Source organism: Neoarius graeffei, chromosome 10 (assembly GCF_027579695.1).
Source record: "Neoarius graeffei isolate fNeoGra1 chromosome 10, fNeoGra1.pri, whole genome shotgun sequence".
NCBI classification, from domain to species: domain Eukaryota; kingdom Metazoa; phylum Chordata; class Actinopteri; order Siluriformes; family Ariidae; genus Neoarius; species Neoarius graeffei.
In genome coordinates, this window is record NC_083578.1 from 87,225,942 (window position 1) to 87,241,835 (window position 15,894).

The 15,894-nt window shown below is 45.4% G+C and overlaps 1 protein-coding gene across 1 annotated transcript in view; it reads right to left on the bottom strand.

The window, feature by feature from the left end:
* Positions 1 to 15,894, bottom strand: part of LOC132893564 (long-chain-fatty-acid--CoA ligase ACSBG2-like) — a 28,847-nt gene that overhangs the window by 316 nt on the left and 12,637 nt on the right. The window contains exons 8-12 of the mRNA XM_060932757.1: positions 15,452 to 15,633; positions 6,348 to 6,590; positions 5,701 to 5,918; positions 4,544 to 4,683; positions 1,820 to 2,066 (exon numbers count right to left, since the gene is read on the bottom strand). Coding sequence (XP_060788740.1) covers positions 1,820 to 2,066; positions 4,544 to 4,683; positions 5,701 to 5,918; positions 6,348 to 6,590; positions 15,452 to 15,633 — 1,030 coding nt within the window. The remainder of the gene's footprint in view (positions 1 to 1,819; positions 2,067 to 4,543; positions 4,684 to 5,700; positions 5,919 to 6,347; positions 6,591 to 15,451; positions 15,634 to 15,894) is intronic.

A 15,894-nucleotide genomic window follows, 5' to 3' on the forward strand; every position in this document is an offset into this window, starting at 1 on the left:
TGATGGAGATTGTTCATATTTCTTTTCTTCCTATAAAAAATTCCAATAAAATTCTAAAACCAACAACGTACATGAAAGTAACAAAGTAAATGTTCAACCCTGAACTCGGATTATTGCCTGTGCAGAGTTCTTCCCATGTAGGGTTCCTCTGGGTTCTCCAGTTTCCTGCCTCCTCCCAAAATACATGTTGTTAGCTGGACTGACTACACTAGCTATGAGTGAATGCTTATGTGTGATGAATTAATGCTCCATCCAGTGTGAAATTTTCCACCTTTTGTCCAGCGTTTCCAGGTTTTGGCTCCGGATCAACAGCAAGGCAGGCTAAGATACAGGCTATCATAGATCTGCCAGTCCCCAAGACACGGTGTGAGGTTATGCAGGTGTTGGGAATGTGTGGTTTTTACTGGCGCTTTGTTCCCAATTTTGGGACTGTAGCTGAGCCTCTGACCAATCTTCTGAGGAAGGGGATGAAATTTCTTTGGACCAGTGGGTGTGAGAGGGCATTTAATCAGATCAAGGCCATTCTTTCCTGTGAACCAGTGTTGGTAGCTCCCGACTTCAGTAAACCATTCAAGCTCGCAGTTGACACTTGTGATGTAGGTATAGGTGCAGTATTGTTACAGGCAGATTCAGCAGGTCTGAATAAGCCTGTGGCTTATTACTCAAAGAAGTTAAACAGGCATCAAAGAGCCTACTCTACTATTGAGAAAGAAGCACTAGCTTTGGTGTTAGCTGTTCAGCATTTTGAAGTTTATTTGTCTGGGTCTAATGGTGATGTTATGGATTTTACTGACCACAACCCTCTGACTTTCCTGGCCAAGTTTAAGACTTCCAATCAGAGAGTGTTCCGGTGGGGCCTGGTGCTCCAACCCTATAGTCTGGTAGTCAAGCATGTTGCTGGCAGGAACAAAATAGTTGCTGATGTGCTATCGCGATTACAGCCGAAGGATGAGACCTAAGGTGTTGAGGGGGGTTGTAGTGATTGTAATTAGAATGGGACCCTTCAGGCCTAGTATTTGGTTGGTCAGCACGCTTTTATATAAAAGAAAAGATTTATTTAAAAAAATCAAGGTTTGATGAGAAGAGAAAAAAAAATCTTTTTTTTTTGTTTAAGGGGGGACGGATGTTAGGATGTCGGTTCCTGGTAGTTGCATTGTAGATAGACAGTACAGGTTCATGAACACATTATATCCACCAGGGGGCACTGGTTTGCTGCTACTCTGCTGGTTTGGCTAGCTGGGCCTATATAAGCTTACGAGCAAGAATGTATGGAAGACCATTTTTTGTTTGAATGAGAAGACAGCCAACTATTGTGACCGCTGAACTTTACGGTAGATTTGCGGTTCACGTCCCTTTTGGATTTAAGTTGGAAATACATTTTCTTTCGTTTATTTTACTTTTGGGGTTTTCCCCAAATATATGAGCTTTGGAGGGGAGTGGAGAAGGAGCGGCTCCGTGCGTGAGCTCACCGTCTACGCGAGACACCGCTTATGCCGGTACAGAGGCCTGGTGGTAAGTCTGTGCCCTTTGGTTACATTCACTTTAGTATCATACATACTGACTATCACGTTATCGCATACATTTAGGTTAGGGGGTTCAGTTTGTTTGTACCGTAGCTGGCTTCTTAACTATATATATATATATATATATATATATATATATATATATATATATATATATATATATATATATATACACACACACACTAATATGTAGTGCGTCTTACACGTTTGGAACAAAAAATTTACATTAAATACATGTTTTCACACACACACACACACACACACACACACACACACACACACACACACACACATACTAAGCTCTCCTCCAAAGATGGAGAAGTCCTGCTTGAGGATGGTGAACTTCTGGATGCACTGGGTGATGGACGTGGAACGTTTGTTCATGTTGTTAATGCCTTCCTGGATGGTGGTGAGGACAAGGTGGTCGTGTCCCCCACAGATCTCCGACACCCGTGTGGATGAGCTGCCCAACTTCCTACACCAGTCCACAGCCTCGGGACTGAGTTCATCTTCCGGAGCACCTGTCTCACTGTTTACCTTGCACTGAGAGATAGACAGACAGACAGACAGACAGACAGAGAACCACAAAGACAGAAAAAAAGTTAGTGACACAAAGAGAAATAGACAGGCATGGGGGTGGAACAAAAACGTAGAGATGCAAAGTTATACGTGATAATTTCAATGACAAACTGGATTTATATCTATGATAGGGTGTCAAAACTTTATCAGTCCCCCATAATGGTGTGTGTGTGTGTGTGTGTGTGTGAAATTTTTTTGGGGATCATTTCATCTGCAAACACTCTACACTCTCATTTTAAAAACTTAAATACTTCATTCCCAAAGGTTCAGATGAATTAAAAACTAACCCCCCCCCCCCCCCCAAGACATTCTGCATTAACATTATTATCTGTAATCATTGACACAGCTGTGTGATTAACTGCTTTGATAACAAAGGCAATAAAAATGCAATAAAGTACAATAAAATGAAGAAATGAAAAATATCGCAGAACAGTGCTGTGGAATAAAGAAGTGATCTGATATTCATCTTTATGGAAACATATATAAGGTGAAAATCATCCTTGAGATCCATTTGTACAAGAACATTGCTGATGCTCTTTATCGTGCCTATTTCTAGAAATTGTGCGTGAACTTCCCTTTTAAAATGGAACTAAATTTCTTTAGTTTTTCATTATGATGAAAATTAGAACGTTTCCCTGGCTTGTGATGTGTTCCTTCATTATTTTTCAAGATGCTACACGTTTTTAGTTTGAATAAAATCACAGAGTCAGTTACAGACACAGATTTGCATCTCTAATAGCAAGATGTAATTTAACTGCTCATCTAAAATAGGGGCGGCACGGTGGTGTAGTGGTTAGCGCTGTCGCCTCACAGCAAGAAGGTCCTGGGTTCGAGCCCCGTGGCCGGCGAGGGCCTTTCTGTGTGGAGTTTGCATGTTCTCCCCGTGTCCGCGTGGGTTTCCTCCGGGTGCTCCGGTTTCCCCCACAGTCCAAAGACATGCAGGTTAGGCTAACTGGTGACTCTAAATTGACCGTAGGTGTGAATGTGAGTGTGAATGGTTGTCTGTGTCTATGTGTCAGCCCTGTGATGACCTGGCGACTTGTCCAGGGTGTACCCCGCCTTTCGCCCGTAGTCAGCTGGGATAGGCTCCAGCTTGCCTGCAACCCTGTAGAAGGAAAAAGCGGCTAGAGATAATGAGATGAGATGAGATCTAAAATAGGTGCATCAGATGAGGAAGTGACGGTGAGGAAAGTGCAATTCCGGAAATTCATCAGCAGGTGGAGACAAACAGCACATCCATACATACATACACGAGAATGCCATCATCTCGTTCTCTCATTATCTCATATTTACAACAGGGAATTTAACTGGTACCTAATGACTATAATGACAGTCCATAAAGATGACAATTGTACAGAATTATGGTTCTCATTAATGTTTTGTGGAGCATCGTAAACCGTATGAGTAAAAAGGATTTTTGCTGCATCAGGATTATTTCCTGAAAAAACACCTCAAAACCTCAATATCAGCAAGATTAAGCCCAGACTGAAAACATCCAGAGCAGGAATGACTCATCACCATGCTAAACGCTTTCCATTGTGTTTAATATGACTTTCAGATCAGTCAAGCATCTGAGATTATCTGATAGGAAAAGAAAGAAAAATGAGTTTCTTTCCATGGAACACGTTCACATTCCAAACCTGACTGAACAGGTTATAAGGGTATCATCCTGATTGGATGATACCCTTATATAGAATGTAAATAATTCAAATCTCCATGTTTGTAGCTAATAGCTAATTTTCAGCATACACCATCCTGCACTGTTACCATAACAATAGAGCAAACAAATCTTTTCAAATGAATCACCAAAACAAACAAACAAACTGATTAGTGATTCGTTTGTCTGAGTCCGAGTCTTTGTTCTTCATGTGTTTACAAGCAACAAACTGCAACATACAGCATCAGTCTTTCTGGAAGTGTTAGAACGAAAATAACTTGCTTACATCAGTGAACAAGAATTTCTACACAACATCCAACATGGATACGAGTGCAAACGCAACTTTACTCTGAACCAACGAATCACAAATCAGTTATTTATTATATACTTCTACCACATTGATGCTGAATTCTTGAATCTGATTGGTCAGAAGGTGTTACTTTTCTATAAGGAAATGTTTATCTAACATTTGTTTTAACATTATTTAATGTTTATTTTAACCTGGTTACCTTAAAGAGAGAAAAAAAGTAAGCTGGAAAGGGAACAACTGCATTGTTGAGAACTGTAACTGTAAATATAAATGGATAAAAAGTATGACGTCTTACTGTTTAGCACATTATTAGTATTTATGTCGCTGTGGTGGAAGAGGAATACAACACTGAGATGGAGTGGTGTGTGGTGTTATAGGAAAGCGAGCTTCGAGGAAGTAACAGTAACTCCACCTAATCACACCACTCGGTTGTTGATTCTTTTACTGTAACAGCACAACCCCAAGTGTATGTACCTTGATGGTGAGCAGCATGGAGAGGAACGTGCGGTTGTCTCCAATCAGCATGGCGTTGCTGATGATGGGTATGGCCTCCTTCACCGCATCCTCAATGGGCACTGGGCAAATGTTCTCTCCTCCGGCAGTGATGATCAGTTCTGTCACACACACACAGTGATTCACATTTTAAAAACTGCACTTTCAAAAGACCTTAGCTGTTGTTTCTTGTTTCTTGTTAAAGGCCCTTAACCATTAATAATCCCTTGACGGAGGGCCGCTAAACCCACTGATGACCCCTTCACCAAGGGCCCCTCAACCTGTTGACGATCCCTTGACCAAGGGCCCCTCAACCCTTTGACAATCGCTCGACTGAGGGCGCTTTGACCCATTGACGACCTGTTTACTGAGGGCCCCTCAACCCAATTAACAGTCCCTTAATGAAGGGCCCCTCAACTCATTGACTATCGCTTGACCGAGGGCCCTCAACCCATTGATGATCCCTTGACCAAGGGCCCCTCTTCCCATTGACAACACCTTGACCAAGGGCCCCTCAACCCGATCAACGATCCCTTGACCAAGGGCCCTTTGACCCAAATAATGATCCTTTCACCAAGGGGCCCTCAACCCAAATAACAATCCCTTGACCAAGGGCCCCTTGACCCATTAACTATACCTTGACCAAGGGCCCTCGACCCATTAACTATCCCTTGACTAAGCGCCCTCAACTGTCAGTGGTCCCTTAACCAAGGGCCTTCAGCCCATTAATGATCCCTGAACGAAGGGCCCTCAATCTTTAGTGATCTCTTGACTCATGGTCCTCAACCGTTAATGATCCCTAGACCAAGGGCCTTCAACCATTAATGATCCCTTAAAGGCCCTTAACCATTAATTATCCCTTGACTAAGGGCCCTCAACCCTCAAGGACTTTTTAAATATGTTTTTAATTCCTTGTTTTTTTTTAAACCCTGCACTGAAGTCCTTCTTTTTAAATAAAGATCTTTGAGACTGAGTGCAGTAAATTACTGTAGATTTAAACTTTGGGTACAAATTAAACTTGTGGCTGTAAGGTTCCATTACATGGTAGCTACATTAGCCTTGTAGCTCCAGCACAAAATTTTTACATATTTTTTTATTTCTAAAATACCTTGCCTGGTGTGTGTGTGTGTGTGTGTTACCTTTGATGCGTCCTGTAATGTAAAGAAAGTTGTCCTCATCGTGTTTGCCCAGGTCTCCGGAGTGCAGCCAGCCATCTGCATCCAGTGCCTCCTTGGTCTTTTTGGCCATGTTCAGGTAGCCCATGAAGATATGACGGCCCCAGAAGCAGATCTCGCCATTTTCATCCGAGTTGGGGTTAATGATCTTCGTCTGGCAACCTGCAATCACCTTCCCGCAGCTGGCGAGAAAAACAACATGCAGATCAGTCTAAATCACAAACTTATAATAAAGCACTCATTATCTTAATACAATATCGTTTCCATAGTAACGGCTCATTCACAGAGACTTGCACAGTGGATGCTCTACTTAAAGGAATAAAAAACAAACTAAAAATGGGTGTAGTGATTCTCTAAGGAAATGTATTTAACATGGAAAGAGTTATGGAAGGTGTCTCCAGTGTCTTGTGGTTTCTTGTGGACAGAAAAAGAGAGGCTGGTGCAGGAGGGATTGTTTATAGCTGCTATAACACAAGTGAAAACTGGAATTTGTTTCATGGATGCTCCACAACATTACATGCAACTGTAAATGGATAAAAATTTTGGGACCTGGATAAAGCACTTAAGATGAATGATGAATGGTGTGTGTGTGTGTGTGTGTGTGTGTGTACCTGGTGATTTTGGAGGCCTCAGGCAGAGACAAGCAGTGTGATCCAGTGCTCTCACTCATGCCATACACCTCATACAGCGGAATGTCCAGGCTGAAGAAGAACTCCAGCATGTCCTTGGTGATGGGTGCAGCGGCTGTGTAGCAGCGAACGCAGCGATCCAACCCCAGTGCTTTTTTCATTTTCCTGAACACTAAACGCCTGGCTAAATGATAGTTCAGAGGCATGTGGGTCCCCGCACCTTTCCTGAAATGGAGGAAGACAAATTATCATCTGTATCTATCTTACAAACAGAATTAATCCTCTGGGGTCTGAGGGTATTTTCTGGCACCGATTTTGGTATGCTCTGATTTTGTTGTCAATTTCAACAAATCTAAGCAGTATTTTCAAAGTCATATGACTTTTCTGTATTCAGCACAAGTTCAGCTACAATAATATGTATGTAGTATGTATGTCATGATTGTACTTAAAAAAAACAGATAAATGAAGATGTAGCAAAAAGCAGTTTTAGAACTGTGTTGGAATGTGTGAAAAAACATGACCTTACCCATTGTGTCAAACCATTTTGATCACTTGAGGTGATTCTGTTCAGTCTTAGGAATGTATCAAGCACAAAAACTTAAATCTGCGCCATTGATTTGGACAATTAACTGGCCATCAAAAATTTATGTCCTGTTGTTTTGGGCTAAAGGGTTGGCAGTGGGAGAGGTATTCAATGAGAAGTGTAAAAAATTCCATTCCATTCAATGAGAAGAGTGAAAACCCCTTCCACTGCCAACTCTTAATCCCATCAGGTCAAGTGATCAAAACGGTTCAGCACAATGGGTAAGGTAATGTTTTTTCACATATTCCTGTTAGGACTAGGACTGTTTTGGCCTCTAGAGGCCGCTGTTATTTCCTTTTCATGTCGTGTTTATTTTGGCCTCTAGAGGCCGCCACTGTTCCTGTGTTTTGTGTTTGTGTTAATTGCCTAATTATCTTCACCTGTGTCCTTAATTAGTTTGTCTATTTATACCCCTGAGTTCAGTCCTCTTGTCACGGAGTCTTTGTGCTGTTATGTTCATCTCCAGTTTCCTTTGTACTGTGTTTTTTGATCTTCTTAGCTTTTGTATTTTTGCACTTTGCTTTTCTTTTGGATTATACTCTTTGGTTTTTTTTTTTGTCTTTTGTTTTGCCCTGTATATAGTGTATATAGTTTAAATAAACCTTTTGATTCTTTTTCTACTTCCGCCTCACGCCTCTGCATTTGAGTCATCCCCCTGGTGGCCTAGTGGGGGTTTGCTGGATTATCACACCAACGAACCAGGTTCGAATCCCAGCAAAACCCTAACAGAAAGACTCCGTCATGACCGACTCAGCAGAGGCTGCTTCAACTGTCTACCCGGCCAACCTTCAGGGAATTATGGCAGCTTTGACACGCTTCGGAGCAACCATGGACGCTCATGGACGTACGCTCACCAGCCAACGTGAGGCCCTCGCTCGCCACGAGGAACTGCTTCAGCAAATTGGGAAAACCCTGGCACAGCTGACATCTCTGCCTGCATCTCCTGCTCCTGATCCAGTTCCTGCTCCTGATCCAGTTCCTGCTCCTGATCCAGCTCCCACTCCTGCTCCAGTGCCTCCTGCAATGCTGCCTTCTTCACCTCGCGAACCCAGCCTTCCTGCACCACAGAGGTATGACGGCAAGCACAGTGAGTGCCGAGAGTTCCTCACCCAGTGTCAACTCACCTTTGAGCTTCAGCCTACCACCTACACTACGGATCGCCGCAAGATTGCCTTTGTGATCACCTTATTAGCTGGTAAGGCGCGAGCCTGGGCTACTGCTATCTGGCAAAGACAGGGACCTGAGTGCTTTGATTTCCAGCTGTTTTCTGAAGAGATGCTTCGGGTCTTCGATCAGGCAGACATCAGTACCGACGCAGCCCGAAAGCTCATGTCCATCCGGCAAGGAGGAAGCGTCGCAGATTACGCCATCTCGTTCCGAACACTCGCAGCAGTAAGTGGATGGAACGAGACTGCCCTGGTGTCAGCCTTCCACCATGGTCTGTCTGACCCCATCAAGGACGGTCTGGCCTCTATTGGATGCCCAAGTGACCTCGAAACCCTCATCTCACATGCTATTCGTCTGGACAACAGGATGAGAGAACGCCACCAAGCCTTGAGCCCCTCCAGCCTCCCTACCTCTACCTGGAGACCGTCTACCTCCTTCAGTGACTGTCCAGAACCCATGCAAGTGGGTCGTACTCGCCTCTCCGCATCTGAGAGGGAGCGCAGAAGGAGGGACAAGTGCTGCATCTACTGTGGCAAGCCTGGTCACTTCCGAGCATCATGTCCCGAACTCTTGGGAAAAGGACCGCCCCGTCCAGCCGAGGGAGGGTTGTGACGGGGCCTACCCTCTCTCCCGGACTCCCTGGCCAAGGAATCTACATCCCGGTCTCCATCTCCTGGGGTGAGTCTGTCCACTCTTGTCAAGCTTTGATAGACTCAGGGGCGGCTGGGAACTTTATGGATATTCACTTCGCCCAAAGCATCAATATTCCGACTGCACCTCTTGAAGTCCCACTGTCTGTGTCTGCCCTCGATGGCCAAGCGTTAGGTGATGGAAGAGTCACCCAAGTTACTTCTCCAGTTTTCCTCCAGTCTCAAGGTCACAAGGAAGAAATATCCCTGCACCTGATTCCTTCACCTGAGTTCCCAGTTATTCTAGGCCTTCCTTGGCTTACTCGCCACAACCCTCGCATAGACTGGGTAACAAGCCAGGTTGTGGAATGGGGCCCTGCATGCCATGCCTCTTGTCTGCTCTCTAGCTCTCCTGTGTCTCCTGCCGAGCCCCCTGATCTCACCGAGTTATCTCAAGTTCCCACAGAGTACTGGGATCTCAAGGAGGTATTCAGCAAGAGCAGGGCCGCCGTTCTTCCTCCGCACCGGGCCTACGACTGTGCCATCGACTTGCTCCCTGGGACTACCCCTCCTCGTGGCAGACTGTTTTCCCTCTCTCAGCCAGAACGCAAGGCCATGGAGGAATACCTCAAAGATGCCCTGGTCTCTGGGTTTATTCGACCCTCCACTTCACCTGCTGGAGCCGGCTTCTTCTTTGTCGGCAAGAAGGATGGGGGGCTCCGACCATGTATTGATTACAGGGGCCTGAATAAGATCACTGTGCGCAACCGATATCCCCTTCCGCTGATGTCCACAGCTTTCGACCTGCTCCAAGGCGCCACCGTCTTCACCAAGTTGGACCTACGGAACGCATACCACCTCATCCGTATCCGACAGGGAGACGAGTGGAAGACTGCCTTTAACACCCCGTCTGGGCACTACGAATACCAGGTGATGCCCTTCGGACTCACCAACGCACCAGCTGTTTTTCAGGCCCTAATCAACGACGTCTTAAGGGACATGATTAACCTATACGTTTTTGTCTACCTCGACGACATCCTTATCTTTTCCAAGACCGTGCAGGAGCACCGCCACCATGTCCGCCAGGTTCTCCAGAGGCTGCTACAGAACAATCTGTTCGCCAAGGCCCAGAAATGCGAATTTCATGTTCCCGAGGTCTCCTTTCTGGGATTTATTGTACGGACAGGCCAACTCCAAATGGACCCTGCCAAGACCCTGGCCGTCCGGGATTGGCCTACTCCCAAGTCCGTTAAGGAGGTTCAGCGGTTCTTAGGATTCGCTAACTTCTACCGCAAGTTCATCAGGAACTTCAGTTCTGTGGCAGGACCCATGTCTGACCTCACCAAAGGGACAGGTGGATCTTATGGCTGGTCTCCTCAGGCAGAAAAGGCGTTCAAAGACCTCAAGGACCGCTTCTGCACGGCACCCATTCTGGTTCTCCCGGACACCTCCCAACCATTCATCGTGGAGGTGGACGCCTCGGACAGTGGTGTCGGCGCGGTGCTCTCTCAACGTTCGGAAGGAAAGCTGCACCCCTGCGCTTACTTCTCCCACCGCCTGAGTCCTGCTGAGTCCCGGTACGATGTGGGGGATCGAGAACTGCTAGCGGTCAAACTGGCCCTTGAGGAGTGGAGGCACTGGCTGGAGGGAGCACAACATCCATTCCTGGTTTGGACTGACCACAAGAACCTGGAGTACCTCCAGCAAGCCAAGAGACTGAACCCTCGACAGGCTAGGTGGGCCCTGTTTTTCAGTCGGTTTGACTTCACCCTCTCATACCGCCCCGGCTCCAAGAACACCAAACCTGACGCACTGTCCAGACTGTTCTCTGCCACTAACAGGGAGAATGAAGTCGGGCCTATTATCCCTGTGTCCCGGATTGTGGCCCCTGTCCGCTGGGGTATTGAGGAGGCTGTCCGACGAGCCCAACGCCAGGACCCCGGTCCTGGGACGGGGCCACCAGGCCTCTTGTATGTCCCACATCAAGCCCGGGCCAAGGTTCTCCAGTGGGGTCACTCTTCCCCTCTCACCGCCCACCCGGGAGCTCGGAGGACCCTGGACTTCCTGAAAAGACGCTTCTGGTGGCCTAACATGGAGAAGGAAGTAAGGTCATTTGTCCTGTCCTGTGAGGTTTGCACCAGAACCAAGAACCCACGACAGCGTCCCCAGGGTCTCCTGCATCCTCTGACCATTCCCCGGCGTCCCTGGTCCCACGTGGCAGTCGACTTTATCACGGGTCTCCCTGAGTCACAAGGTAACACGGTCATTTTGGTCTTAGTTGACAGATTCTCCAAGGCCTGCCGCTTCATACCACTGTGCAAACTCCCCTCTGCTCTTGAAACTGCGAAACTTTTGTTTAATCATGTCTTCCGAGTCTTTGGTCTTCCACAGGACATCGTCTCAGACCGAGGGCCCCAGTTCTCCTCCCGAGTGTGGCACGGGTTCTGCAAGGTCATCGGAGCCACTGCCAGCCTCTCCTCTGGGTTTCACCCACAGTCCAATGGTCAGACGGAGAGGCTCAACCAGGACCTGGAAACCACCCTGCGAGGCCTGGCTATGGATAACCCGACATCGTGGAGCACCTGGCTGCCATGGGCGGAGTACGCCCACAACACCCTGCAGTCATCGGCCACCAAGCTGTCGCCATTCCAGTGCCAATTCGGGTTCCAGCCACCTCTGTTCCCGGACCAGGAGGAGGACGCGGGGGTGCCCTCGGTCAACCAATATGTGAGACGGTGTCGCAAGACCTGGAGCAAGGTCAGGAAGACCCTCATACAGACCTCCAGAACCAACCAGACTCAGGCCAACCGCCATAGAAGACCTGCACACGCTTTCCGCCCTGGGCAGCGTGTTTGGCTGTCCACTAAGGACCTTCCACTGCGGGTGGAGAACCGCAAGCTTGCTCCTCGCTACATTGGCCCCTTCAAGGTGGTGCGCAGGGTGAACCCTGTCTCCTACCGGCTCCAGTTGCCCCGGACTCTGAGGATCAACCCCACTTTCCATGTTTCCCTGTTACGGCCCGTACTGACGTCTACGTATGCCCCTGCCCCTAGGAACCCCCCACCCCCCCGCATCTTCCAGGGGCAGACTGTGTTCACTGTGAATCGCCTGCTTGACTCCCGCCGGGTCCGTGGCGGGTTGCAATATCTGGTGGACTGGGAGGGCTATGGTCCTGAGGAGCGCTGCTGGGTTCCTGCTCGGGATGTCCTTGATAAAGAACTATGTCGGGACTTCCATTCGGCCCATCCGGATCGCCCTGGGAACGTCAGGAGACGCTCCTAGAGGGGGGGGTCCTGTTAGGACTAGGACTGTTTTGGCCTCTAGAGGCCGCTGTTATTTCCTTTTCATGTCGTGTTTATTTTGGCCTCTAGAGGCCGCCACTGTTCCTGTGTTTTGTGTTTGTGTTAATTGCCTAATTATCTTCACCTGTGTCCTTAATTAGTTTGTCTATTTATACCCCTGAGTTCAGTCCTCTTGTCACGGAGTCTTTGTGCTGTTATGTTCATCTCCAGTTTCCTTTGTACTGTGTTTTTTGATCTTCTTAGCTTTTGTATTTTTGCACTTTGCTTTTCTTTTGGATTATACTCTTTGGTTTTTTTTTTTGTCTTTTGTTTTGCCCTGTATATAGTGTATATAGTTTAAATAAACCTTTTGATTCTTTTTCTACTTCCGCCTCACGCCTCTGCATTTGAGTCATCCCCCTGGTGGCCTAGTGGGGGTTTGCTGGATTATCACACCAACGAACCAGGTTCGAATCCCAGCAAAACCCTAACAATTCCAACACAGTTATAAAACTGCTTTTTACAACAGCTTAATTTATTTATTATTTGACTTAATTTTGGTATTTGACTCTATTCAATGTGTTTTGAAATTAACTCTTGTACTGTTTTACTCAGTTCAGAGCCACAACCAACTCTGTTACTCTGTTACACAATTACTCTGTAATTTTGCTCCCACTCCAACTTCAGATTTTACTCTCTAAACTCAAAATAGAGCAAAATTAACTATTTTTGAGGAATATACTTTTAACTCTGGAAAAATTGCTCAGTCATTTTTCCTGTGTATGCACAACAGCGCAGGCATATCAACTGATCTGCTCATAATAAATAGAAGAAATATTTACACTTACTCGAGTTGATCTTCGGCTGGATCGAAAAAAAAAAAGTCAAAGTCCCTCTCACGCCAGAGTCTGGTCTTCCCAGGCAGTCTCCTGTCCCAGTAGTAACCAGCTCTTTGAGGCGTATGGATGCGGCACCGATGTCCATTTCAATAGCCCTTGGCCTCTCACCTATACAGCTAGGGTTACAGTGGGGGGCTAGTCCTTTGGTAACCACGAGAGATTGAGAGACTCGGCTGGATCGAGTGAAAGTAATAAATAAAAAATACTGGCACCGCTCATCATCAGTATTGCATTTCTCAAGATCAAATTGAATCACTGTCCTGAATCATCCGAAGCGCATATAATCCGTGTGCCATCTCGAAATACGTTTTACCTCCAAATAGCCTAAACATTGGCTGACAGATTTTATCCTGTTTACAATGGGCGTTCCCACCGCTGAAAGAGAAACCATTCAAAACCGAAAGAGTAAAAGTGATTATCATGGCGTTACCATGTGAATAGTTTTTTATGAATGCATTAAAGGGCTCTCAGTGCTCTGACTCTGGTGTGACTGAGTAAAGTGACAAGTTTTATGATTCATCTAATTTAGGTAATTTAAAAATATACAACCCCTGGCAAAAAGTATGGAATCACCAGTCTTGAATGAGCACTCATTCACACGTTTTATTCTGTAGAACAAACTCAGATCACAAACATAATACAATAATAAAGTCATTCTAAAGTGCACCTTCTTGGCCTTCAGAAAAACTAAAAGAAATGAAGAAAAAGCATTGTGGAAGTCAGTAAATGTCACTTTTATAGACCAAACACAGGGAAAAAAATATGGAATCACTCAATTCTGAGGAAAAAAATATGGAATCATGAAAAACAGACAAACAAAAGAACATTTAAAACACATCACTAGTACTTAGTTGCACCACCTCTGGCTTTTATAACGGCTTGCAGTCTCTTAGGCATGGACTTGATGAGTGACAAATAGTATTCTTCATCAATCTGGTGCCAACTCTCTTTGATTGCAGTTGCCAGATCAGCTTTGCAGGCCGGAGACTTGTCGTGGACCATTTTTTTCAATTTCCACCACAAGTTTTCTATTGGGTTGAGATCTGGACTATTTGCAGGCCATGACATTGACTGGATGTGTCTTTCACCAAGGAATGCTTTCACAGTTTTTGCTCTATGGCACGATGCATTGTCATCCTGGAAAATTATTTCATCATCCCCAAACATCTTTTCAATTGAAGGGATAAGAAAACTATCCAAAATGTCAATGTAAACCTGTGCATTTATTGAAGAAGTAACCACAGCCATCTCCCCAGTGCCTTTGCCCGACATGCAGCCCCATATCATCAAGGATTGTGGAAATTTGGATGTTTTCTTCAGGCAGTCCTCTTCATAAATCTCACTGGAATGGCACCAAACAAAAGTTCCAACATCATCACCTTGTCCAATGCAGATTCATGATTCATCACTGAAGATAACTTTCATCCAGTCATCCACAGTCCATGATTGCTTCTCCTTTGCCCATTGTAGTCTTGTTCTTTTCTGTTTAGGTGTCAATGATGGTTTTCTTTTAGCTTTCCTATATGAAAATCCCATTTCCTTTAGGCAATTTCTCACGGTTCCGTCACATACATTGACTCCAGCTTCCTCCCATTTATGCTTCATTTGTTTTGTTGTACTTTTTCGGTTTTCAAGACATATGGCCTTAAGTTTTTTGTCTTGACGCTTTGATGTCTTCCTTGGTCTACCGGTACGCTTGGCTTTAAAAACCTTCCCATGCTGTTTGTACTTGGTCCATATCTTAGATACAGCTGACTGTGAACAGCCCACATCTTTGGCAACCATGCGTGAAGAGTTACCTTCTTTAAGAAGTTTGACAATCCTCTCTTTTGTTTCAAGAGACATCTCTCTTGTTGGAGCCATGATTCTTGCCAATCCACTTGGTCCAGCAGCCCTCCAAGGTGTGATAACTGCGCTGTTTCTAACTGCAGACTAACAAGCAGATCTAATCTGAGGCAGGTGTCAATTTAGGGAAAGGAAATTGACTGGGTGAGTCCTTATTTTCTACCTGAAAATTGAGTGATTCCATATTTTTTTCCTCAGAATTGAGTGATTCCATATTTTTTTCCCTGTGCTTGGTCTATAAAAGTAACATTTGCTGACTATCACAATGTATTTTCTTCATTTATTTTAGTGTTTCTGAAGGCCAAGAAGTTGCACTTTGGAATGACTTTATTATTGTATCATGTTTGTGATCTCAGTTTGTTCTACAGAATAAAACGTCTGAATGAGTGCTCATCCAAGACTGGTGATTCCATACTTTTTGCCAGGGGTTGTATTATTTGGCAGTGGACACATAGGAAAGTGTAAAGTATAAAGTTTATATCACTATATTTATCATGATTGTATGATAAAAACTCACAAACATATTTAACTAAATACACAACCTACTCATTCTAAACCTGCCAAGCTTCACCGGTGAAGCTTTTGACCCCAGAGGGTTAAACTCTACAAGCAACAACAAGTTTATTCGTCCTTCTTCTGGGTGTGAAGGGATGTGTGTATACGCGCGTGTGTGTAGACATACTGCTCCATCTTCCTCAGGTTGGTTTGCAGACCCACATCTTTGGCCCAGGACACCACTTTCTGTCTCACAGCGGACGATTTGGCTCCCACTGCATTTATTTTCTCTTGCATCTTCTCCCAGATCATGGGGACTCCTATGAACGTTGTGGGACGCACCTCACGCAGGGTGTTCACCAATGAGCCCTGAGACATGGACAGAATTACAACACACATCTGGCATAGCAACAAGCAACACGAGACCTGGTAAAATTCCTGAATAATTATCCAAGTACAGGTTTGTCAAAACTGGAAATCTGAAAAATGTTGCATCTTGGGGTTTTTTTTGTTTGTTTGTTTTTGAACTTCAGATGTCGAGTTTGGGTGAGCCTGCATCCAGTAAAACATCAGATTCCTGCTCTTGGCTGACAGGATTGGAGCCCAATGTGGTCATGTGGCTGTAGTTCA